The 25,372-nt window shown below is 35.4% G+C and overlaps 1 protein-coding gene across 3 annotated transcripts; it reads left to right on the forward strand.

Annotated features, from left to right (window-relative positions):
* The first annotated feature begins 291 nt into the window (after positions 1-291).
* On the forward strand, positions 292-24,837 carry LOC132153117 (3-hydroxyisobutyryl-CoA hydrolase, mitochondrial). 3 transcript variants are annotated; one of them, XM_059562371.1, is made up of 14 exons: positions 293-447; positions 977-1,019; positions 1,344-1,475; positions 1,602-1,686; positions 1,785-1,865; positions 1,941-1,993; positions 7,627-7,705; positions 13,266-13,411; positions 15,242-15,328; positions 17,230-17,288; positions 18,955-19,036; positions 22,910-23,029; positions 23,187-23,220; positions 24,238-24,837. In XM_059562371.1, the coding sequence occupies exons 1-14, from the start codon at positions 416-418 to the stop codon at positions 24,351-24,353; spliced, it is 1,149 nt and encodes a 382-aa protein (XP_059418354.1). In that variant the 5' UTR covers positions 293-415; the 3' UTR covers positions 24,354-24,837. The 3 variants fall into 3 exon arrangements, with proteins under 3 accessions (XP_059418355.1, XP_059418354.1, XP_059418353.1); XM_059562370.1 differs by lacking the exon at positions 977-1,019; XM_059562372.1 differs by lacking the exons at positions 977-1,019; positions 23,187-23,220 and having other exon boundaries at positions 292-447.
* Positions 24,838-25,372: the final 535 nt, after the last annotated feature.

Here is a 25,372-nt window from a genome sequence, read left to right on the forward strand (position 1 = left end):
TTTGTGTGAATGTAATTGTACTTTTGCATTGTTCCCTCAACAGGTGTGATTTTTATAATATATATTCTCTTATCTCTGAACATCAAATAAAGATTGTACACATCTCTGCTTGTCCTTTCCATTTGTTTGGAAACCCTGTGGTTGGGAGCGTGTATAAAATACGTTTACCCCTTAGGTGGCATTAGCCTCCGCTCACATAAGGAATGAAAAAAAGCATAATCTTCATTGGCAAAGCGCGAATGAAACCCTGTCTATGAATGAAACCGTTCAGTGGGCAGGTGTCGGCTGTTGTGACACATCGCGAGATTTCCTCGCTGGTGTCGCAGCATTATGACATCATCAAGCAGGGCCAGCAGGGGCGACAGACAGAGGGAGAAACCTTACAGTAATCCAGAACATCAGCTGAATCTTAGCCATGTCATTAATAATTTTGACATCTGCGCACAGGTGAGTCTTCCTCAAGTGCCACAGGTGTGATGTCATCAGACATCCGTTCTGCATATAGACTCCAGAATTCAAGAATTATTTGCTTGCTGTTTGGTGTGTAGGAGATCTGCAGACACTGCAATATAGGTCTCTTTTCCAAAAAGAATGAATGAGAGCAAGTTTGGACGTTGTCTTATTTATATATACAATAGCTAATAAAGTATGGAAGGTGTCGTTTAAATATTTGATTAAACTGAACCCAGCAAAACATACTTTAAAAGGTTTAAAAAACACATAGAAGCAATCTACACCTAATGCATCATATAGAAAATGTTGTGCATTGTGTTCTTGTCTAATAATGAAAGGCATGAACATAAATAAAAAATGATATATATATAATTTATATATACATGCATTGTATTTGATGTTTCATTTTCAAAATTTCCTGTTGCCTTTAATTGAATAAGTTTAATGCCATGACCCAACAATACATTTAACAATAACATAAAAACAATAACACCACGGTTGATTTTTTTTTTATCTAATACAGATTACGATCAGCCTGCAGATTGCAGAGAATACAAGGACACATGGTAAGTTTGAGCCCTAAGCAGACATCAGTATTCATGCAAAAAAAAAAAAATAATAATAATAATTCAGCCAGTCAAGAGTGTATAATCCTTTTCAATAGTTTTTTTATGACCCTAAAAATCTTTTGGTCTGGTATCTTATATATAATGCTTGGAATAATTTGGCCTTTTTTCATCTGATGTCTAATGTTTAAATGTGCATTTATTTAAAAAAATAAAATAAAAAAATTATTTAATCACCTTGTGATGTACACATTTTATTTTAGTAATGTCGTATTAATTCTACATGTTTCTCCCATTGAATATTGTTTTATTACTGTGTCTCAGATGTCCACTAAAGCTGGGTCTGAAGTCCTGTTTGAGAAAGTTGGAAACGCTGGTGTCATTACACTAAACAGACCCAAAGCTCTCAATGCCCTGAATCTCACCATGATCAGACACATCTACCCTCAGCTCAAGGTTAGGGGAGACTGGAAGCCTTTCTCCCAACATCAATAATAGCCCTATAGTATTTTTGATCACCCAATCCACCTTCATATAATAAATCTGTATTGTTAACCTACTTCAATCATCGTGTTTTTGTAGAAATGGGACAAAGACTCAGAAACGGATCTAGTGATCATTAAAGGAGCAGGGGAGAAGGCTTTCTGTGCTGGTGGGGATATCAGAGGTAATTATTTAAGATAATCATGCAGTTTGGTTTTTCATTCACTCTTAAATTGATATATGCATAGATAATACAGATCTGACATTCAGATATTCTCCCAGCTGTCACAGAAGCTGGTAAAGCAGGCGATTCTCTTGCTCAAGACTTCTTCCGTGAGGAATATATTCTTAACAACACTATTGGTATGTTTTCACATTTCTGTTGCTGTTTTTGAGGTTTGATGAACGGATTGATTGATTGATTTTAACTCTTTGTAGGTACATATCAGAAACCATATGTGGCTCTAATCGATGGAATTACAATGGGGGGAGTAAGTATTTATCTGAAACGGTCGTCTTGCTGCACAAGTTCACCAGCAGATGGTGCTGTCTGTTCTAATTTAGCAGAATAAAGAACCAGAGGCAATGTGGACCAGCTTGTCTTGTGTTTACAAAATATAAAAATAAATGAAGGACAAAGCGTCCTGCTTTATATGAAACAATATATATATAATATATATAAAAAAAAAAAAAATATATATATATATATATATATATATATATATATATATATATATATAACTGTACCGTCCTTTTCACTGTGTCACTATTAATTTGTCCAAAAACATAAGGACTCACATTTCTACTGGCTTCATGCATGATGCAAAATCTAGGTGTTCTCATTTGTAAACATATGCATGAAAGTACTTGGACATAAGGACCCATGAGCTATTATTATATGTATTCTTTATGCAATATTCAATATTGTGCAGTCATGTTTGACTGTATGAGCTGCAAGCCAGTCGACGCACTTAGAGTCATAAACCCCTCTTAATCCTCTTTATTTCTGTTCTGCAATGTGTATTTTATCCAGTAGGTGTCAGCAGTGAGCTGATCTTGCATACAATCTTTGGGTTTTTTATGAATCAGTTCTGAAGTGTCCTCCCATTGGTAGGCTATGGATTTGTGTTTGAGTAACACTTTATATTTACATTCATTTTGTACATTACATGTAGACCCAAAAGTCAATTCAGTTAATAATTAGAGATGCATCACAAAGTATCTGTATTCAAAGGTTTTATACTCAAAATGTTTAATCAGTTTCTAATAAACTAATAAACTTGTAATGCTTAAAGGAGTAGTTCACCCAAAAAGAAAACTTTTCACCCTCAGACCATCCAAGTTAGATGAGTTTGTTTCTTCTTCGGAAATGTATTATTGTATGAACAAGTTAATGAAGTGTTTCACTTCGTCTCGAATTGCACTCACGGAAAGTGCTTGAGAAAAAGTGTCTCTCTTTTTTGTCTCGAGAAAGACTGTACGGCATTCACATTACATGATTTGACGGATTTTCACGTAGAAAGGGCAACAGCGCACCACATTAAAAGAAATGATCATTTATGTTTCCATAACCGCTGACCAAATTCAAACACATCTTTGAGAGCAAGTGTGCCCCCAGGTGTTTCGGGGGCCCTACACAGATTGCGTATTTTGTGTATAGACAGGATCAGCTCTGCTATAGTTGTATTTTTGTTATTTTTAGTTGATTTATTTATTTTATTAGCAGTCTCCATTATGTTAAATATTTATAGCTGTTATTAACTTTATAGTTTTTAATACATTTTAGATAAAAACCCTTAAAATCTCCTGCTGAATTGGGTTGACAGAATGCTCACTAGTCAAAATTTGACAACTAGCACAGATATAAACATTATTTGCACACTTTTTTGTGATGGGCTCTCTTTCTTGTATTTATTTGCATACTAAATTTTATTTTTTTGTCTTCAGTTATAGTAACTGCATCTACACTACTTTTGGGGTCAGTATGTATTTTTTTTGTTAGTTTTTTTTTTTTTTTTTTTTAGAAATTTATACTTTTAATTCAGCAGGGACATGTTAAAATGATCAAAAGTGACAACAACATTCATAAATTGTATTTAAAAAAAAAAATGTTCAACACTAATAATATAAAGAAATGTTTCTTGAGCAATTCTAATCCAGTTTTATAATATAAAGAAAAGTTTCTTTAGCAATTCTAATCTTGTTTAAACACCCTGAAGTGTCTATGAGTTCCTCTCATACTTACTCTAAAGCAGCTTTCCAGAATCCCTACTTAGAGATGTGAGGAAGGCATAATAGTCCCATCACTATAAGTGGTAGTAGATTATCCAATAAATCAGAATGATTTTCTCCAGTGGTCCAACTTAATCTTTGTTTATGGAACACATTTAGTAATGGAAGAAGTATGTAATCACTCATGAGAGGCGTAACATCATATCTCATACCTGCAGTGTATCAGTCGGTGGCTCAGTGTGATCTATGAGGATCTCTTTGATCCCTCACACAACCCTGTCAGAGGGTGGCTGTGCCACACCTTTAAAGCCTTCCTGACCATCACTGCTTATCAGCTATTCCTGTTTTCCAGGATTTGTAAGATACTCTTTTGCTTTGATTATATAGTTAGCATTTGTGGATCACTATAAGAATGGTATTTTGGTCCCCACTCAAGCTGCATCCTCATTAACTTGCACGTCTGTGTTTAGTCTTTTGTGACGAAGTTCATTTTCAGTCATAGCATGCAAAACTACTTTTTGGACCTTGCAATGAATATGGGCAGCAGGATGTGATGCCACACTCATGGGCAACTGTTATAAATAAATGAAGAATAATAATAAATTCTGTGTTACAGATATTGAAAGAGCAGTTAGAGGTAGGCCAGATAAACTCGCACTCAAAAGATATTTCATTTTACTTATGCTGAATTCATTTTGACCATCTCAAAACTATAATGAAAATCAAACCTTTAGTGCTTCTGCAGCTTGATGCTTACCATATGGTAAATCATAATTAAGCAGAGCCGCAGGACAGATGAAGTAATACAGAGGACCAGAAAGAGAAGGGCAACTGTTATATAAAAAGAACTGGTGAACTGTTGAAAATATGCAGACCACATTTCATAATGTAACTTTGTTTTCTCTATAGTGAATACGAGTATAAACTGTTGTCTTCTACTTTTGTTTTTGACCTTATTGGGCATAGAAGTTAATATTACCATAAAAAATTTGGGGTTGCTTTATAATGTTTTTTTGAGCCTCTTCTGCTCACCAAGGCTGCATTTATTTGATCAAAAAATAAAAGAACATTGATATTTTGAAATATTATTGAAATGCAAAATATATTTGAATATATTGTAAAATATAATTTATTCCTGTGATCAAAGCTGAATTTTCAGCAGTCATTACTCCATCCTTCAGAAATCATTCTAATATGCTGATTTGATAATCAACTGAATATTTATTATTATCAATGTGGACAAAAATTGTGCAGCTTATTGTTTTTGTGAAAACTGCAATACATTTTTTTTTTTTTTCGAAATCATCTGATGTCACCTTTATTTCTTACTCTTTACAGAGAGAAAGGAAAATAAATAATTATATTGAATAGAAGGTTCAAAAGAACGACATTTATTTAAAACAGAAATCTTTTTTAAATTCCTTAAAACATAAATGTCTTTACTCTCACTTCTGATCAACGTAATGTATCCTTGCTGAATAAAAATTGAATTTTTCAAAAAGAATGCCCAAACCTTTGAACAGTGGTGTAGGAACTTTTGAACTAGATGTTAATAAAAATTCTAACCTGTGGCTGCCTATGTTTAAGCATGACTTTTCTCTTTTAAGTTGATAGGAACTTTTTAGATATTTCCACCTCTGGCAATTTTAGATTCAGAGGTTTGCCAAGTACCTGATAAAGCGATTTGCCTTCTTTTAGGATATCTGTGATGAAACATTCCAGAACGCTTTCATATTAGAATACCGCCAGATTAAAGATGGTCTTTAAACATTTTTGGCTACATTTATGTTCCATATTAGTCTCCTAAAGAGGAGAGACTTGTGTTTTTGATAGGTAATGTTTTCCATCCTGGAGTTGATTCCTAAATTTAGAAGCTGTCCGCAAGTTTTCGGTCGGATTCCAGCCAAACGTTTTGGACAACCGATGAAAGTTTCCACCGCTTCTAGGTGAATGATTTGATGCTTCCAGCTACAACATGTGCTTCCCGTTTATACATGAAAATCCTGTTACCAAACTATTTAGACAGTTTATTCTTTTCTTCTGCTTCTACTTTGACTGTGTTATAGTTTGGATGGTTGTTCTCACCTTATCGTAATCATCCTAATGAGTTTTCATGTAGGGGACACATGGGCTGCTCCCCAGGAGAAGATGATTATTGTCTCTAAATGAGCAGCCCGTTGAGAACGCAGCCCCCAGTTGGTCTCATAATCACGCAATTTATGATGTCTATTTTCTTTAACTAGATGAGTCCATGTCAGTCATGCTCTGTGATCTCATGAGTCACATCAGCTAAATATATTGAAGTGATTACGATGACGATGCTGTTTTAGACTCATTTGTGGATCTTTTTTTATGACAGAATCAGGTGGAGCTTTGCAGTGGCAACAATGAACAAGTTGTTATTTTGTATAACAAAAAGGTTTCGAATTTTGCGCTTCCTGATAGTCCAGGATGTTTTCTTTAGAAGTTGCTTCTAATTTTTTGAGAATAATTTATCTACAGAGCAAGGTCGATGGTTGATATAATGCTAATATACACTGTCGTTCAAAAATTTGGGAGTCGTTATTTTGAATCGTTTGTAAATAAATGAATAATTCAGGAAGGGTGCATTAAATTGATCAAATGTCACAATAAAGACATGTTTAATATTGCAACATTATATTTTGTAGCAATATTAAATATCAGTATTTTGTAGCTGAAATAGTAGATTTCTATTTCAAATAAATGCTGTTATTTTGAACTTTCTATTCATCAAAGAATCCTGGGGGGGGAAAATGTATAATGGTTTCCACAAAAATATTAAGCAGCACAAATGTTTTCAACATTAAAAATAAGAAGAAGAAATGTTTCTTGGACATCAGATGGCAATTTGAGATTGATTTCTGGATGATACTTGGCCAATATTGATCATTTCAAAAATCGGTCATTCGTTTGTGCTAACAGACCTGATAACTGTTCAGCTGTGTCTGTAATGCATCAAGAGTATCAGCTGTCTGCTAGGGTTGCTGTGTTGTTGTTGTTGTTGTGTCATGTGCACCATTTGTTTCTTATCCTACACGGTTTGTGAACAAGCTGTGGATTTTCAGAGCACATAAAAATCCAGTGTGCTGTACGTCAGTGACTGTTTGTTATTCCATTCCTGCGTCTGCTGTTTAGGCAATGCTGTCGTGATTAAGGGTCTCATACTAAATCATCAAACGTGGTGTTGGTGTTTCATTATGGCTACAGTGCATATAGAAGAGGCTTAAGTTCTTACACTGTGCATATGATATACTTTGTCCACTCTTTTTCTGCTGCACTTTCTGTATTTTCACACAATAGGAGAATTTTGACTTTTGACCATAGATCGTTTCTCTAACATGACAGTTTATAGTGACCATAGGGTTTAAAACATCAAGGTTTTCACAGAAATATTAAGCAGCACAACTGTTTTCAAACTTGATAATAATAAGAAATGTGTCTTCAGCACCAGTTCATATCAGAATGATTTCTGGAGGATCTTGTGACGCTGGAGACTGGAGTAATGATGCTGAAAATTCAGCTTTTCTATTACAGGAATAAATTACATTTAAAAACATTAAAATAGAAAACTATCATTTTAAATTGTAATTATATTTCAAAATATAAATATTTTAACTTCATTTTTTATCAAATAAAAAAAGAGCAAACACCAATTTTTTGAGCGGTAGTCTATATATAGACACAAGTCATATGGGCCATACATACAGATTTGATTGAATCAGAATTTTCATTAAAATATCCCTCTAGTGTCTTACAGTGAATGGGTGTGAAGACTTGAACCTTCATTCTACAGCTCTCTCCATCTGGTCTGTGAACATTGTACCCAATTATTGATCTGTACATTTTTTTCTCTCTCTCTCTGTCTCTGCAGGGCGTGGGTCTTTCAGTTCATGGACGGTTTCGTGTGGCCACTGAGAAGACACTGTTTGCCATGCCAGAGACGGGCATTGGTAAGAGGCAGCCTGCATTCCTCTCGCCCTGTGGACTGTAACTGGGTTATAATCAAATTTTCATTTATAATGCAAGATGGCTTTGACTTCACAGGAATCGATAGTACTTCATCCAAAAAATAGATGTGACAAGTGAATGTAAAGCATACCATTTGCCAAAAAAGGCATATTCATTTAAAGGAATAGTTCACCCAAAAATTGCTTTAAATCTGCTCACCCTCAGGTCAACCATGAAATAAATGTAAATCGCAACAGATTTAGAGAAATTTACATTTACATTAGATTGCTTGCTCACCAGTGGATCCTGTGCAGTGAATGGGTGCCGTCAGAATGAGAGTTCAGACAACTGATAAAAACATACAATAATCCACACGACTCCAGTAAATCAATTAACATCTTGGAAGTGTAAAACTGAGTGTTTATAAGAAACAAATTCATCATTAGGGTGTTTTAACTTCTTTTAGCTTCTTTTTAGCTTCTGGCTAAAACATAACAAAATCCATAATAATGCTTACTTCAGTGAAAAAGTCCATCTCCTGTTGACATTTGTTTTTGCTGGTAAACAGTGCTTGATCTGTGTATATTTCTCTACTGATTCAGATTAAACAACTTTTTCACTGAAGAAAGCAATGTTATGGATAGAGGACTCGTATTTTAGCAAGAAGAAATGGGTTGAATGTCTTATGATTAAAAATGTCTTAAGATGCCTTAAAAAAATATGATATTGCTTTTTACAAACATGCTGCTTTTCATTTCACAAGACCTTAAATGATTGATAAACCTAACTGACGTTTACTTGTACATAATTGTGATGTTTTTTTTCAGCTGTTTGTGTGAGTGAATGACGTGACATTCAGCCAAGTATGGTGACCCATACTCAGAATTCATGCTCTGCATTTAACCCATCCAAAGTGCACACACACAGCAGTGAACACACACACACACTGTGAAGGCCCGAGATGCGAACACACAACCCTAGGGTTAGGAGTCAAACTCTCTAACCACTAGTCCATGACTTCCCCCCTGAAATCCAATTTTGACGCCACCCATTTATTACAGAGGATCCATTGGTAAGCAAAGAAATGTGATGCTAAATTTCTCCAGATCTGTTGCAATGAAGAAACAAACTCATCTTGGCCTGAGGGTGAGTACATTTTCAGTAAATTTTAATCTGTGGGTGAACTATTCATTGAAGTAGTGATCTATTTAGTTTTTTCTATTCCGCTTACAATTACATTGAGTTTTGTGTTTTTCCTACAAATATTGTACAAAAATATTACTTTGCATCTTGACTGTTAGATGTGTCCTATCATTCATCTCATGACCAGCCAAATTACAAGCAGACCAGCGTGAGATGACACAGCACACATTTTTTGTAGCTGAAAAAAAACTTGTGTAATCTGTTTCCTTCTCAAATCATTCCCTGGCCCAAAGTCCTGACCCAAAAGCATCTTTCGCAGCAGGTCAGTTTTATGTGGAAACAGTGTAGAGAGATGGTGCGGATCGAAGCACCTGTCTGATGCTTGTGGTCTCTTAATGAGCGGCATGCTAAAACACTCCACAGACAGCATGAATCTTCCTTTTGCTCATGGAAGGAATTCTGGCGATGCGGACGGCATCCGATCAATCTGCCGCTGATATGTAAGTGGCTGGGTCTTGTTCCAACCGTGGAGCCAACAGATGATTCTTGCATACTTGTATGTATATTTAATTTCCTAACCTTTCATCTGGTGTAGGTGGACAGCTCAGTTCATAGTGACATAAATTGAGTTACAGACCAAAGTATATATATGTTTTCTCGAAATGAAGACAATAAGTTTTGACACTTTCAGCACTACAAATCACCTTCAGACCATTGTCATTGCAAAAAATTCTTACAGATGCAACGTGCTTTGGTAATTTGTTGTCTAATCATTTTGATAATTTTTTTAAGCATGTCTTACACTACCGTTAACACTACCAAACGTTTGGGATCTGTAAGATTTTGAAATGTTTTTGATAATTTATGCTCAACAAGACTGCATTTATTTGATCAAAAATACAGTGATACATTTTCTCTATGCTTCTTTGATGAATAGAAAGTTCAAAAGAACACTTTTTATTTGAAATAAAAATAATATTTTTTTCCTTTCAAATTTGAGCAATTTAATGCATATTTTTGCATATTATTACATTTCTTTAAAAAAAAAAAAGAAAATCTTTGTGTTTCCAAACTTTGGAACTATAATGTTTTAGTGTTATACCACTGCTGATGTTTTTAGAGAAACTGAGCTTGTCATAAACTTAAAAATGTTTAATTCTGTCATCACTTACTCACCCAGAAAATACACAGTTAGACATGAAGTTAAGAAAATGAAGACAAAATGTTCATTTTTGAGTCCAAAGTGAATGTTTCCACATCCATCTTTTATAACCATCCTCCCAGAATACATCCATGTGTGCTGCATATCACTTTTATTGCACATGCTTCAGATTTTTCATGCTTCTTTTCATTCCATGTTCTAATCACACCCTGTGAATGGTATTTCTGGAGCCTTGATGCGGTATAAATCAGATCGTCTGTGATGAATACTTTGCCTTTGTCCCTATCACATGCTCCTACACATGTTCGCAGAAGTCTGCCTCGGTTATTGTAATTCATTCTGGACTCTTAATGAGAGAGTTTTACAGCATTTCCTCCTGCGTTGTACAATGTCCTTCACTCTTGCAAGCCTTGGGTGAAGACTCCCTGCGGAACTGTTAGAGTGGCAGGAAGTAGTGCTAATCACGGTCTGACACATCTGTTGAGCATCTTTGCACGTGTGTGTGCGTGTGTGCGTGTGTGCGTGTGTGCGTGTGTGTGTGTGTGTGTGTGTGTGTGTGTGTGTGTGTGTGTGTGTATTTGATAGAGTGAATGCACAGTGTCTTTGTGCCGTCACCCACTAATTCCATTAAGAGCTTGTATCTCTCAACCCCAGCTAAATGAATAATCCTCTTTGGGTTTACAGTTGTCTTAATGGTTTGTTCTGCGTTAAGGTGGCCAGATTAATTTGTCTTGTAGCCGGGTACTTCTTTATAGTTCTTTTTCCTTGACATAAGGTTGTTAAACAAGTACTACATCATCATGTGCACATCATTTGTGTGGATCCTCAGTTCAGCTATTGATGTAAAAAAATTGCCTATTACACTATTTTATTGTATTATTTATTTCAGATGATATTTCTGTGTCTGGGGCTCATCTAGTTTACATGGTCTCCACTAGGGGTGACCCTGAATAGTTGATGATGCGATGCTTCGATAGGAGGAGCCCGATTCTACTACCAATCTCACAGTCAAATATTTGCAGGGTGATATGATGATCATGCCATTTTGACCATATGGCTGTGCTCAGTGTTCGAGTTCACATAGAGCTACTGGTTTTCTCCCAATAAGTTAATATAAAGCCTGTTAAAAGAAAGCTATAAATAAGAATCTGAAAAGAAAGAAGCTGCAAATAAATATTTTAATGTGCATGAATAAATCCAACCACCCCTAAAGATTAAAGTTTCACTTTCCATAATCAAATAAATCATTTTAACAATCTTATTTTAGTTACTTTGTTTCAATTACCGAAAAATGTTTTTTTTTATGGTTTTAGTTTTATCTGACAATAATAACCCTGTACTTGGCATCATAATAAAAATTCTTCATAAATAATGATTTATTAATAAATGTTTTAAACAGGTTTTAAACATGTTTGTCCATTTGCCATAGATTGAAAAAACACACCCCAAATAACACCATTGGTTGAGCTGTTGTTACTATGTTGGGTCTCTCAAACAAACAATGTTTTGATTGTGTTTACGCTTTTCTGGGAAAGAAGTGGTGCTGGGAATCGTGTACAGTTTTTAAAGTGGTTTAAAGAACTGATATTTATTTTATCTAATTTTTTTGTTATCTAAGTGGGATTCCAGAAGGGAAACACCATGAACAGCATGGTAGCAGAAGCCTTGAGCCATTTGTGCTGAGCTGTAGCATTCACCCATGGTGGCACCTTCTCTGACAATGTGCCAGCCATCTGTGTGTCGAAAATGGCCCCCTCTCCCCATCTGTAACCTGTATCAGCCCCTTCAACCCCTTCTGTTGATGGTTTATGGGGCTATTTGAGTTTTTAAACTATGCCGGCCATGAGACAAAGGCAAGCTTAATCTGCATTTATGATATTACATTTGTCTCTTGGAATCAGGTCGGGGACCTAATCCTGCCCCGTTTTACTGTGTGTGTGCGTGTGCATGTGCGCGTGTGTGTGTGCGCGTGTGTGAGGGAAATTATGTTATTTTTCTCAGCCCCTGCTACTAAAAAATGCACATCAGGTTAATAAGATTGTAGCACCACACTATGCCGTTTCATAACCATATCCTGCAGACTGAACAATGCATTTGATAACTGTTTATGCAATGGTTTTACAAATTAGGGGCCAAGGACCCCCTTGCAGGTAACTGGAAATAAATAGTGTAAAAATATTTGTAGAAAATGTTAATATTTGAAGAATTTAACTTTTGATTTAATAATTCATAATTTGACTCTCAGTTTAATACCTCTAATATAAATCCAGTGGTGGGTAGAAAATTATATTATTTCATCTTAATGCTTAATATAAGTAAATATTTTCATGTTTTTTATTTTATTTTATTATTCTTTTTTTATCCCATCTTTTGGCTTTAGTGTAATGGCAATATGACATCCAACTACTTGATTTTGGAAACAACATTATAAAGTTTGCTTTATAATATCATGTTTACTATTTTTCCTACATATCATAAATGGTCTGTTTACATGGTAATATACAGCTCCCATCATACTTTAGGAAGGGGGCCCCTTCAGATTATAATTTTGTTGGGTTATTGGCATAAATTTTTTTTAATGCTCCTTCTTTGTGTGACAGTGAAATATAGCTCATATGATCAAGGTCTTCTCGTTTATTCAAATATTTCATTTTTTGATTACTTATTAAATCACTTGAGCGACAATTATAATTAATTAACTAAAAAATAACAGTTATTTCTTGGGTAAAGAGCATTAAAAGTCATGTCTCATTGGTCCTGTCCAATCTTAAATTGTAGGACGACAGCATAGCATAAACACGCAGCAGATGTACACTGTCCCTATGTAGCTTAAACAGTGAATAAATCTTATTAAAAGTGGCGAGAACCAATCGTTATGGATTGAAATACATCACTGAACTATTTGTTCACTGACCTTGAGTTCATAATTATTTTTTCTGCATTAATTTTCTCAATAAGGATTCAAAAAAAGAATAATAATAATAATACATTTTCAATAAAGAAGCCTTGAACCAAACCACCCAGCTCTGAATTACAGCACATTTGATTCAATGTAAAATAGTGTAGACTTAAATTACAGACTTTACTAGAAGTAAATCAACTAGTCACCCCATGAAGCAGTGCAATCAATTATTTAATATATAAAACCTGTTTTGTCTTGTTTTTCAGTGGAGAAAATGATTGGGATATTTGTGTCCAGATTTGTGCTTCATGTCATGCTCTAAATGGCTTTTGTTTTGTGTGTTTCGTTTCTATAGGACTGTTCCCTGATGTTGGTGGTGGCTACTTCCTGCCCAGACTTCAAGGCAAACTGGGCCTCTTTCTCGCCCTGACTGGGTTCCGCCTCAAAGGCAGAGATATTCAGAGGGTCGGGGTGGCTACTCACTTTGTGCAGTCTGACAAGGTAATGCACATAGACTAGAGAAAGACCAATATTTGGCCATTTTGAGGTTAAATAGATATTTGATTGGCCAAATAAATGGCTCTTTCTCTAGCATCAGTTTGTCAGACTATTGATGGCCTTGTGAATAGATATTGCGCATTTTTTTTTAAATTTGTCAAAGATTGTCACATTTGTCAAAGATTGAGTAAATATTTGCAAATATCAGTGTTATTGTAATTTTAAGCTTCTATTAATCTTATGTACAATCAAATATTGTATATTTTTATAAATAATATATAATATGATATTTAACAGATTATAATTTATTCTATATTTGTATATTATTTATTATTTATTATATTATTGTATAATATAAAACATTGTATATAATATATATTTAGAATCTGCATCATAGACAAAGCAATATCTGATATATTGGCTGTGATTGTTTCATGTTGTGCAGTGGTTTCACATGCAGCTCCTGGTTAGGACACAGTGCTAAGAAACAGCTACTACATTTGTAGAACAGTTTTAAGATGAAAGGATGAAACTCAAATTCAAGGTAATGGTGACTGGAAAGGAGCTGTGCTGGTGCTGGCCTCCTGGGCTTTCGGGCTGAAGTTCTTGCATTTGTTGCTGAAATGATAGAAGTTACTGAAAGAAGAGGACTTAGTCAGCTTTTCTCACACTTGTCAGCAAGCTTTCGGCAGCAGGGGGCAACTGAGCCCTAAAACTACGCCCAGTTCATGTGCCAGAGGTGAAAATGAGGACCAGGGCTTGGCACTGCTGGAGAGAGGGGCATACAAGCCTACACACACAGACACACACACACACACACACGCATACACATCCTCTGGCCAATGACAGACAACCAGCAGGATCTGGCATACACGCTACACACAGAAGTGACTTGTGATAAAAATAACCACAAAAGGGCTCTGAGGACAGGGTGTTAGTTTGTACTGCAGAACTAGTTCAGAGCTGATTCAGTCTGTTTTTGAGCAATGTAAACAACCCTGACAATTATAAATTGAGTCAGCCTGTGTTATCATTAATTATCACCACAAGTGTAAGGGAATTTTTTAATTGTGATTTTTAGGCCTGGAAAACTTTAAGAGGAAATAATAATAATAATAATAATAATGAAAAAACATGGGATTTCTTTAGTGAATATACATTTTCTAATCCTGTAAAATATTTAATTGATTAGAAATTGTTCTTTCCAAGTCCAATCTCTTTAAATTTTATCTAGCAGTCAAAAGTGGAAGAAATGCATTTTTCCAACAAGTGGGAGCCTGATGGGAGAATTAAATGCCATTCTTCCTTTTATATCCTGGTGTAATGCATTCTATTCAATATGTTACTGTAGTGTGTTTCACAATGCATATTGTTCCAAAGTAGAAAGGGTAAAGCCTTACAATTCCCTGTGAAAAAATAGCCATACAATTAGGAGTTTCATGTGAGGGAAAAAAGTTCCTCATGCAGATTTCAGAAAATATTCTGTAAAATTTTCGACTCTAAAAGCTGCTTGGTTTTTTTAAGTAACTTCTTTTTGTGCTGTGTTATATATATCTTCTCACTGTTGACAATAGACCTTTTTTTTCATGCAAACTTTAGCTGATGAGACTGCACCTTTTAATGCAGTGTTGTAAGCTCACTTGTGATCCCTAAAAGGCTGTCCTGCACACTACGTTTTGGGCACTAAGCTGTTGTTTAATGTTGTGTATCACTGTGCCCCTGCCCATCAGGAAACAACACATATCCTTCTCTGCTCTTCAGCATCTGATCTAGACCCACAAGATTTTTTCTTCCTGTGATGCTGAGAATTTTACCATTTGTTTCACCCATCAGATTGTGTCTCTTGAGAAGGATCTTATTGATCTGAAGTCTCCATCTAACAGTGATGTGGCCCAACTTCTGAATTCTTATCAGGAACAGGTATGTGGCAAAAACAGACGTGACTCTTTTTGAAAACTTTTACAACCTGAGTGCCTGCTGTTACACTACACAGTGGTACGATATCAACGATATCGCTGTAGATGAAGTGTCCCCAACTAAGCAAGCCAGAGGCGACAGCGGCAAGGAACCGAAACTCCATCGGTGACAGAATGGAGAAAAAAACCTTGGGAGAAACCAGGCTCAGTTTGGGGGCCAGTTCTCCTCAGACCAGACGAAACCAGTAGTTCAATTCCAGGCTGCAGCAAAGTCAGATTGTGCAGAAGAATCATCTGTTTCCTGTGGTCTTGTCCTGGTGGTCGTCTGAGACAAGGTCTTTACAGGGGATCTGTATCTGGGGCTCTAGTTGTCCTGGTCTCCGCTGTCTTTCAGGGCAGTAGAGGTCCTTTCTAGGTGCTGATCCAGCATCTGGTCTGGATACGTACTGGATCCGGGTGACTGCAGTGACCCTCTGATCTGGACACAGACTGGATCTGGTGACCACGGTGACCTCGGAACAAGAGAGAAACAGACAAATATTAGTGTAGATGCCATTCTTCTAATGATGTAGCAAGTACATAGGGTGTTATGGAAAGTGTTTCCGGTTCCGGTTTACCTAATTAATGCAGCCTAAAAATCCTTTAACGGATTTGGATAATAAAAGCATATTAGTATGTTGTGTATGCCAGGTAAAGGACCATTTACCCATGCACCATGTGTTTTTCCAAAGCTGTATGACTTTCTTTCCTCTGTGAATTACAATTTCTAATTGATTTAATATTTTCTATATAATTTAGAAATATGTGACAACAACTTATGGACCCTTGTTTCAGTATGCTATAATGAACATGAAGTTCAGTTCTGTGACATTAGCAAGACTGTCCAAAAGCTCAAAGTCTTTTGCTCATTATGGCTTAGTGGTATGGATTAATGGCCGTCTGTGTTTAATGCTGTGAAGCTGTGTGTGCCAAACAGGAGTGTAAGTGAGGATTATTGTGACTCGTACAGTATTTACATCACAAAGCTTTCCAGAGGTCCCCAAGAGGGAGGGACTTTTTTATGCACCAGACAAACCACTTTCGCAAACCCTTCCCGGACCTGTTTTGATCATTCCATTTATTTTATTCTCTTCGATTCTCAACAGATTGTAATAGTAGCCTAATTAAAAATCCAAACACTGTGATTATTTACAGTTAGTCTTTGCATAATGATATTGCACTAAAATGCACTGGATGTTATTTATGTCTGGCAATGCTCCTGCCTCAAAGAGAGTTTTATATACAGCAGCTGTCACTAAACCATAAAACCATATCATCAGTGTTGCACTTTAAAGTCTGTAGATTGTTTGATACTGAAGATAAGATGGGGTGTATCCAGACCTGAGCAGATAAGGGAGGAATATAGACACTTTCATTCTTTGTTTCATTCTTTGAGTGCTAACAGTGAATTGTGATTCCATGTTACGGATTCTGTGACAGTGTATTGAAATAGATATATCCATGTCTGTGTATCTCTAGAGCAGGCGTGAAATGAAATGTCACTGGGATTCATGTCACCGCTTTTAAGGACTAGGAGGTCATAAATTAGTTTGACCAACGGTGCACGCCTACACAGAAGATGAAATTATAAATGGCCTGAATCTGAAATGGTCAGCCAACAGTGTACTAGTTTATAGTGTATGTATACATGCACTACCAGTCAAAATGTGGATTTTTTTTTTTTAATGTTTTTGAAATGTTTTTCTTATGCTTATTCTTCAGCATCAGACACAGCCATGGTGTCTGACAGGAACTAACATGGCCTCACACAGATAGTTGAGGATTGCAGTTGTCTGGGTTGAAATACAGCCCTGTATATGTGCTTCAGCTGGTGTTTAAACACAGACTGCTGTTTTGTCTCCTCAGAGCAGTCTGGATGCTGAGAAACCTTTTGTGCTGCAAGAACAGACAGAGGCCATCGACAGGTAAACCTAAACGCTCTTCTCTTCTTGCTTTATTGTGTCTAACCCAAAATAGAATGAAACTAAAGCTCTCCCTTGAAATGGAAAACTAACCTGTGGTTATATGTTAGGTTTTAAGTATCATTTAAATATAATTTTCAGTCTGATACTGCTTTTGAAATGGTTATGTATGGGTGTAGTGATGCTTGCTGAAGTCAGTTGACTATTGAAATTGGGGAGTTTTTAGAAGAACAAGAATGTATGTGCTTTAAAACATTCATTACACTTGCCCTATAGGCTTCAAGTCTAAGTGCACTACGTTTAAAAAAAAATTATATATATATTTTCTACAACTTTTCAGAATGATCAAACATTTATAATTAAGCATCAATGTAAATGTTTTCATGCTTAAAAAAATTATTAAAAAATTACATTATTTGGTTCAACATTATGTTGCAATTCTTTTGAGATTCTGGATCACTCCACAATAATTAATGATCAGATTTGTAGGTTAAATGTTGATAATTCTTTTTTACTGAAAAATGAAAACAAAAAAAAACTTTATATAGATACAAATAATTTAAATATCTAGTAGATATACACTTTTTTTCATCATTCTGTCCTTCAGAATTCATAATAATATACTGATTTGGTGCTTAATAAACATTCTTATCATTATCAATGGTGAAAACAGTTGTACTGCTTAATATTTTTGTGAAAACCATGACACACTACCATTTACAGAAAATTATTTCTTTATTTATCAAGAATGCATTAAATTGATTAAATGTGAACAAGTGATACTTCCTTGCTATTTCACAAGTGATACTTTTTTTTAGGTTTCTTTGATAAGTAAAGAGTTCAAAAGAACTGCATTTATTTGAAATGGAAACCTTTTGCGGCATCATAAATATTTCTCCCGTTACTTTTGATCAAATTAATGCTGAATAAAAGTTTTAATTTCAAACACAAACCCCAAACTTTTGTACATTAGCTATCTCCCAGCTCCAGTATAAATCAGCATTGTATTTAACCTGTAATATTTAGGTATGAATAGCAGTGACACCATACATTTTTTTGCATACTGTGATGGTGACAGTGTGGTAACTGTGAGTCAAAATCATCTGCAGGAGCAGTGCTGGCCTAATATCTGTAGACTTCACACTTTTGAAACCAATTAGTTATACTTCTGGGTTTGTGTCTGTTTCAATGGATAAGCTTTAGACACCAGCCTTCAAGGTCTAGTAAAACTTGGAAACTTCCAGGCAATTTATGGCACTCTGAAAGGCCCATAATTCCATGTGCAGGAAAAAAAAAGTTGGGTTTGTTGATCAAAGTCCTGAAACGATCAGACTGATAAACATTGGACATGCTCCAAAACTCAGTTTCCACCTTGACCAGAGCATGTGCAATGTTGTGTTTACGTCTTCCCTTCCGGGTGCTTGAACGTTTAGTGGAACAAATTGCCAAGAGCCTATACACCCCTTGTTTACCTGTTTTTGTGTTGTTTGACTCTGCATTGCATATGAGCCTTACATAACATCGATTGATGCTGCACTAATCTGGTCCCAGGATTAAATCTGATGACTAATTTGTCTTGACTGCATGAGCATGATGCAGAAAAACTTGCAAAGACGGGGTTTTTATAGATGTTTGTGTTTGTAGGACTGTTGTTGTTCTTTTGTTTCAGGCTCTTTTCAGCTGGAAGTGTGGAGGAGATCATGGAGAACCTTAAGAAAGATGGCTCTGCTTTTGCACTCAAACAGACTGAGGTGGGTTCAGGGAGAGTGACTAAACACACACAAAAAAGATGACCCAAGAGTGAAAATTATTGTGATTTAACAATTACAGTCTTGACCTCACACAAAGCTACTTACGACTTTAGAAGATAAAATATAGTGTATGCTTTACGACAGATCATTTTTATAATATTTCTATGGTGTTTTTTTTTTTTTTTTTTTAATCACCTCGTAGTTTTACAGCCCTCAGCCCTAGTCCTTGTTCACTTTCATTATATTGAAAAGAATGGCCAGTATATAACCTTAATGGCCTTTTTGTGTACTACAGAAAAGAGCAAGTGATACAGGTTTGGGACAACATGAGGTGAATAAATTATGACAGTATTTTTTTATATATTACTCTTTGGATGAATTATTCAGTTGTTTTGCAGAGTAAGACCCATACGAAACTCACTTGTACTCCCTAGTGCAAGTGATGTTTTAATGAACCTCATAAAATGTCATGGTAATAGGCAATGTCGTAGCAAGGTTTGGTTTGTTCTTCATAAAGGAGTGTGTTTCCATGTCCTGCTCCTGCAGCTGGGTACAGCGTTTGATGGTTTCTGGGATGTTGAGTGAGATAAACAGAATGAGCGCGTATGGCTTCTCATTTAAGGTCTACGTGCTCTCTGCTGCATGCAAACACTCTCTTCTATTGCGTAATGGGCCCTGAATCATATTATACCTCATTAGTATTTCAAAGCCATTCTGTTTTTCCTCCCATAGCGCTACTTTGACACATCAGTTTGTTTAGAGTGAGCTGTAGATAGGAAATTGATGTTTGACATTGTGTTGTTTTATTGGTGAATATTTACAGTTGCTGTTGCTCAGTATCTGGACTATAATTTTTTGAGTGAAAATCTGTTTCCTGTTTGCTTTTTCTGTCCTTTTATGACCTAAACAAAGTTACAATATAAATAATCGCAATTCCTCATTATACTGTATAATACAAAGTAGGGCTGGACGATTATGGCCTAAAATGAAAACCTTGATTAATTGAACATTTTTGCCTTGATTACGATTATTGAATGATTATTTTGTTTTCGTTTTTTTTTTTTTTTTTTTCTCATAGTTCACTGACAAGGTTTGTACTATAAATATGATTGACTATCAGCAGTTATTTTATCTATGTTCTTAACATTTCTTACTAGGGTTGGGTATTGTTTGAATTTTATCGATTCCGATTCTTATCGATTCCTAGTTTTGATTCCAATAAGATAAATCCAATATAAAAAAAATTAAGTCAAACATTTAGATGTCAAACATTTTTACAAAGCATTCTGTTGCAGCTGAATAACATGAGCAAAAATCAGCAGCCTACAAAACACTGCAAGAGGAATTTTGCCTGTGATAAAAAAAAAAATACTATAGCAAAAACAACTAGATTTATATAAATTTCAAATATTAAAGTGTTAAAGACAAGTAATAAGATAGGTCAGTAATAAGAAAGGAACAAACAAATCAATTAGCAATATCATAAATAAATATAACTAAACTAAATTTCAGGTAGCCTACAGAAACTGTAATTAAAACTTTAAAAACACTGCATAATTTTCTTTTTATAAATTAAAATAAAGATTAATCAAGTAAAGTTATTAAATATATTCAGTCAAGATCAGTGAATGATTTTCTTTTGTTCTTTGATTAACATTAATGACAGGCAGCGCGTTCATTAGGCTGTTGTCTCTTTAAGCAAAAATACTGTACATGTGTGTTTTCTTTCTCTTCTGTTTATGTTCACGTAAGACAAAAACGGCTGTGTTTATGATGATATACTGATGTAACGTTAGTTTTCTGTATCGTAGTTTCGACTCAGAACAACCTTTTCTACAGTTAAAATACACAGAACAGTCCGAGAACGGACACAAACCGGGAACGCGCAGCGCGACCGCCGACCGCTGCTCTCTATGTGCGCTGCACGCTATAATAAGTTTTGAGATTCTAAGCTACTTTAGTGATAAATCACAGGACAGCGCTGACAACTACTTTCTGTGTTCCTCTGTGCGCGCGATCTTCATAGCTACTGTTTATATGAGGGTTCGTGCCACAATGCAGCTGCGCGAAATGGTAGCTCGATACAAGAATACACATCCGTTCATCTAATCGCTTGAATGTCCAAACCATAAAACAAATACAATTGACAAAGTTTAGTGAAGACGCAAGGCTCACCGCTCACACCGCTTTGCTTTTAAGCCACTGACGGGATAGCAGAGTCATGTGGCTACACACACGCTAGTATGCTTTTAAGGGGTTAGTGTTAACAGGATTAAAAAAACGAAATAACCGACATGGGAAAATTACGTCGGTTAGAGGTTATGAATTTAGGTTTTGATTATTTTTCGATTAATCGTCCAGCCCTAATACAAAGTGACCCTGATATAAACAGAACAGGCCGTTTGAGTTGAATGTGAATATGTATGACCATACAGGTCATGCAATGTTCTCTCCAAACACAAGGCTGTTAATGGACTGGTCCTCTGCTTATGTGGGGCCTCTTTTTGTCAACAGTTCACTTGACCATTACCCCTATGTAACCTCCCTGTTCATACTTTTTGGTTATATGTGGACCAGTTCATGTTTTCCCCAGCTCACAATTTTTCTTTTTCATGTATGTGTGTATTTATTTATTTATTTATTTATTGGGAGATAAATTATGACCTTGTTCACCCAAAACGACACATTTCTGGAGCTTCTGTTAATTTTTGTGAAAATGTAAGCGATAATCCATCCATCCACTGTTTTATAAGTCTTTCAAGGTCTTTGATCAAATCTAAAACTAATTTAAAATTAAATTAAAATCATAACTTTAGCTGCTCAGTCTGTCCAATTCTGCAAATTCTCACAACACAACCAAATACAGAAACGAACTGCAAATATATAAACGCGCTGCAAAATTCTCACAACACAACCAAATACAGAAACATGCTGCAAATTCTCACAACACAACTAAATACAGAAACGCACTGCAAATACAGAAACGCGCTGTAAATTCTCACAGCACAACCAAATACAGAAAAGCACTGCAAATTCTCACAACACAACCAATTACAGAAATGCACTGCAAATACAGAAACGCACTGCAAATTCTCACATCACAACCAAATGCAGAAACGCACTGCAAATTCTCACAACACAACTAAATACAGAAATGCACTGCAAATTCTCACAACACAACCAAATACAGAAATGCACTGCAAATACAGAAACGCGCTGTAAATTCTCACAGCACAACCAAATACAGAAACGCGCTGCAAATTCTCACATCACAACCAAATACAGAAATGCACTGCAAATACAGAAACGCGCTGCAAATTCTCACAACACAACCAAATACAGAAATGCACTGCAAATACAGAAACGCGCTGTAAATTCTCACAACACAACTAAATGCAGAAACGCACTGCAAATTCTCACATCACAACCAAATGCAGAAACGCACTGCAAATTCTCACAACACAACTAAATACAGAAATGCACTGCAAATTCTCACAACACAACCAAATACAGAAATGCACTGCAAATACAGAAACGCGCTGTAAATTCTCACAGCACAACCAAATACAGAAACGCGCTGCAAATTCTCATAACACAACCAAATACAGAAACGCTGCAAATATAGAAATGCACTCCAAATTCTCACAGCACAGCCAAATACAGAAACGCGCTGCAAATACAGAAACGTACTGCAAATACAGAAACGCACTGCAAATTCTTACAACACAACCAAATACAGAAATGCACTGCAAATACAGAAACGCACTGCAAATTCTCACAGCATGATGATACTTTGTTGATATATAAATTCAAATTGCTATTTATTTATTTATTTTGATTATTAAATTCAGGTTTTTGTATTGGATTTTACAGACTCTGGCCAAAATGTCCCCAACCTCACTGAAGTTAACTTTCAAGCAGATTCAGGAAGGAGCGAGAATGAGTTTGCAGGAGGTGTTGGTGATGGAGTATAGACTCAGTCAGGCCTGTATGGTATGTAATCCAATTCCCTTTAAATGCAATGCTTTATCATTTCATTACCCAAATCAAATCACCTTAAAGCTGTGTTGGCACAGTTTTCACATGCCAGTTATTAGTTTAGGGGAAATACTTGTTATTTGTGTCATAGGTTTTTACTCTTGCTTTGCAGAGGGGTCACGATTTTTATGAGGGAGTCAGAGCAGGTAAGACATATTTTCTTCAAATATTCACATATTATTTCCTAATAAATATAAGGTATCAAATCAGAATGGTGGTTTTAAAGGGTTGGTCAAATTTATAAAAAAAAAAATTTAATGGTTTGAAATTTGAATTAAATTAGCCACAACCATGGGATGTTGAATTAAATTGAATCAACTTGAAGAATACATTTATTTTTAAATTTAAAGACATTTAAATTTTTGTAAATTAAGCCAATCTAGAAGTATAATGCTGTTCCAGAATAGTTTGTAATTTACTAAATTTAACATTTACACATTTTAACATTTTACACATACATATGTAACGTACACATTTCTATCATCGTATGTTATTGGTAATATCCCATATGATGTGTCTATAATATTATGTTTATGGTTCATTCATATTTGTGACCCTGGACTACAAAACTGGTCTTAAGTCGCTGGGGTATATTTTTAGCAATAGCCAAAAAAACATTGTAAGTGTCAAAATTATCTATTTTTCTTTTATGCTAAAAATCATTAAGATATTAAGTAAAGATCATGTTCCATGAAGATATTTAGTAAATTTCCTACCATAAAAATATATGAAACCTTATTTTATTGATTAGAAATAAGCATTGCTAAGAACTCATTTGGACAACTTCAAAGGCGATTTTCTCAGTATTTAGATTTTTTTGCACCCTCAGATTCCAGATTTTCAAATAGAGAAATATTGTCAGATCCTAATAAAACTTATTTATTCAGCTTTCTGAAAAAAAAAGGTCACATTTGTGTTAAAACTACATTTGACATGATGAGTTTCTTACATTTCTGCACATTGTTGATGTTATAAATTGTATAATCTAATAATATCTGTTATTGGTAATTAAGGTTATTATAGGGTTTTACCTCAAATGAAAGTGCCTCTTGCAGTATTCTTTGCCAGCTCCACTCACCTAACCAATTTTTTGTCCTAAGCAACTGCAAAAAAAGGTCAGTGCATACTGTAACTGTCTGATTTTTTTCCCTCTCTGCTTGCAGTGCTCATCGATAAAGACCAGAGTCCAAAGTGGAAACCTTCCACCCTCTCTGGGGTCTCAGAGCAGGCCATAGAAGAATGTTTCAGCTCCCTGGGTGAAAGAGATCTCAAACTATAGAAACTCCCCTCAGAAATCCCCTTGCTGTGTAATCATTTGTGTAAACTCTGTGGAAAGAGAATGGCAGACACTCATTTTTGCACTTGCTGCAATCCGTGATTAACCCTGACAACCTTAACCACATACCCTGGCCATGATTCAGTTTGGTGGGATTAAAGTGTCGTCATGTGATTCATAATATGACTGCCATTAAGCACAGTGTTTTACTACACAAGCAGTTCCACTGGCCTAGACTCCAGGGTATCAAGCCTGACAGAATAAATCTGAATGATTTTGAGACAGCGTGATGCCTTGAATTCAAATAACTTGGTTCTCCTCTTCTTTGCTCATGTAACTATGTGGATGTTCATAAAAAATGTGCGACCTATATGTGTGCAAAATTATAAAGTAAAATTATTGTTTATGATGTATGTTTTTGATTTTGATAGCAGATATGGCATAACATTTCAACAGTGCATCTCAATAAAAACTTTCATTGTATTCATTGAAGTAATTAGTAAATTGACTGATAGACTTAATAGCATGCATGGCAACAGATCATTTAATCTACTTATCAGTTTTATTCATTAAAGCATTGCTCATACTTAAGGTTGGGGATCTAAACAAGCACCCAACTGCAAGTAGTAAAGTCAGGCAAGCGATCTGCGCGTTGTGCTACAGTATGGACATGAATAATATCTCAAATCATGATGACATTTAACGGAGAGCTTTGCTATTCATTTTCAAAACAAACAGCATTTTTCTCTTAGTGGTTAATAAAATCACATTAAAATTCCCATACACTTGCACAGAAGGAAAAGTCATATTTTAAGTGTCGTGATAAATATGAAACGGAAGAATCTGAAAGAAGGCAACAGTTGAGGTATTGACAAAGGCCATGGTTGGTTTATTGGTGTAGCAGTGTTTTTCCCTTTTCTTTAAATTACAGAACTGAGATTGCTCAGACTACAGGTAAATCACTTATGTCTGAAATATACACTGAAATATGAAATACAACAATTTTGGTCAGAATCATCAGC

The sequence above is a fragment of the Carassius carassius genome, chromosome 11 (assembly GCF_963082965.1).
Source record: "Carassius carassius chromosome 11, fCarCar2.1, whole genome shotgun sequence".
Taxonomy (NCBI): Eukaryota; Metazoa; Chordata; class Actinopteri; order Cypriniformes; family Cyprinidae; genus Carassius; species Carassius carassius.

Coding starts and splice junctions, on each gene's coding strand:
- LOC132153117 (XM_059562370.1), top strand. CDS start 331: ATGACATCATCAAGCAGGGCCAGCAGGGGCGACAGACAGAGGGAGAAA. Junction 1,994..7,626: donor ATGGAATTACAATGGGGGGA/GTAAGTATTTAT, acceptor CTGTCTCTGCAG/GGCGTGGGTCTTTCAGTTCA. Junction 7,706..13,265: donor CATGCCAGAGACGGGCATTG/GTAAGAGGCAGC, acceptor TCGTTTCTATAG/GACTGTTCCCTGATGTTGGT.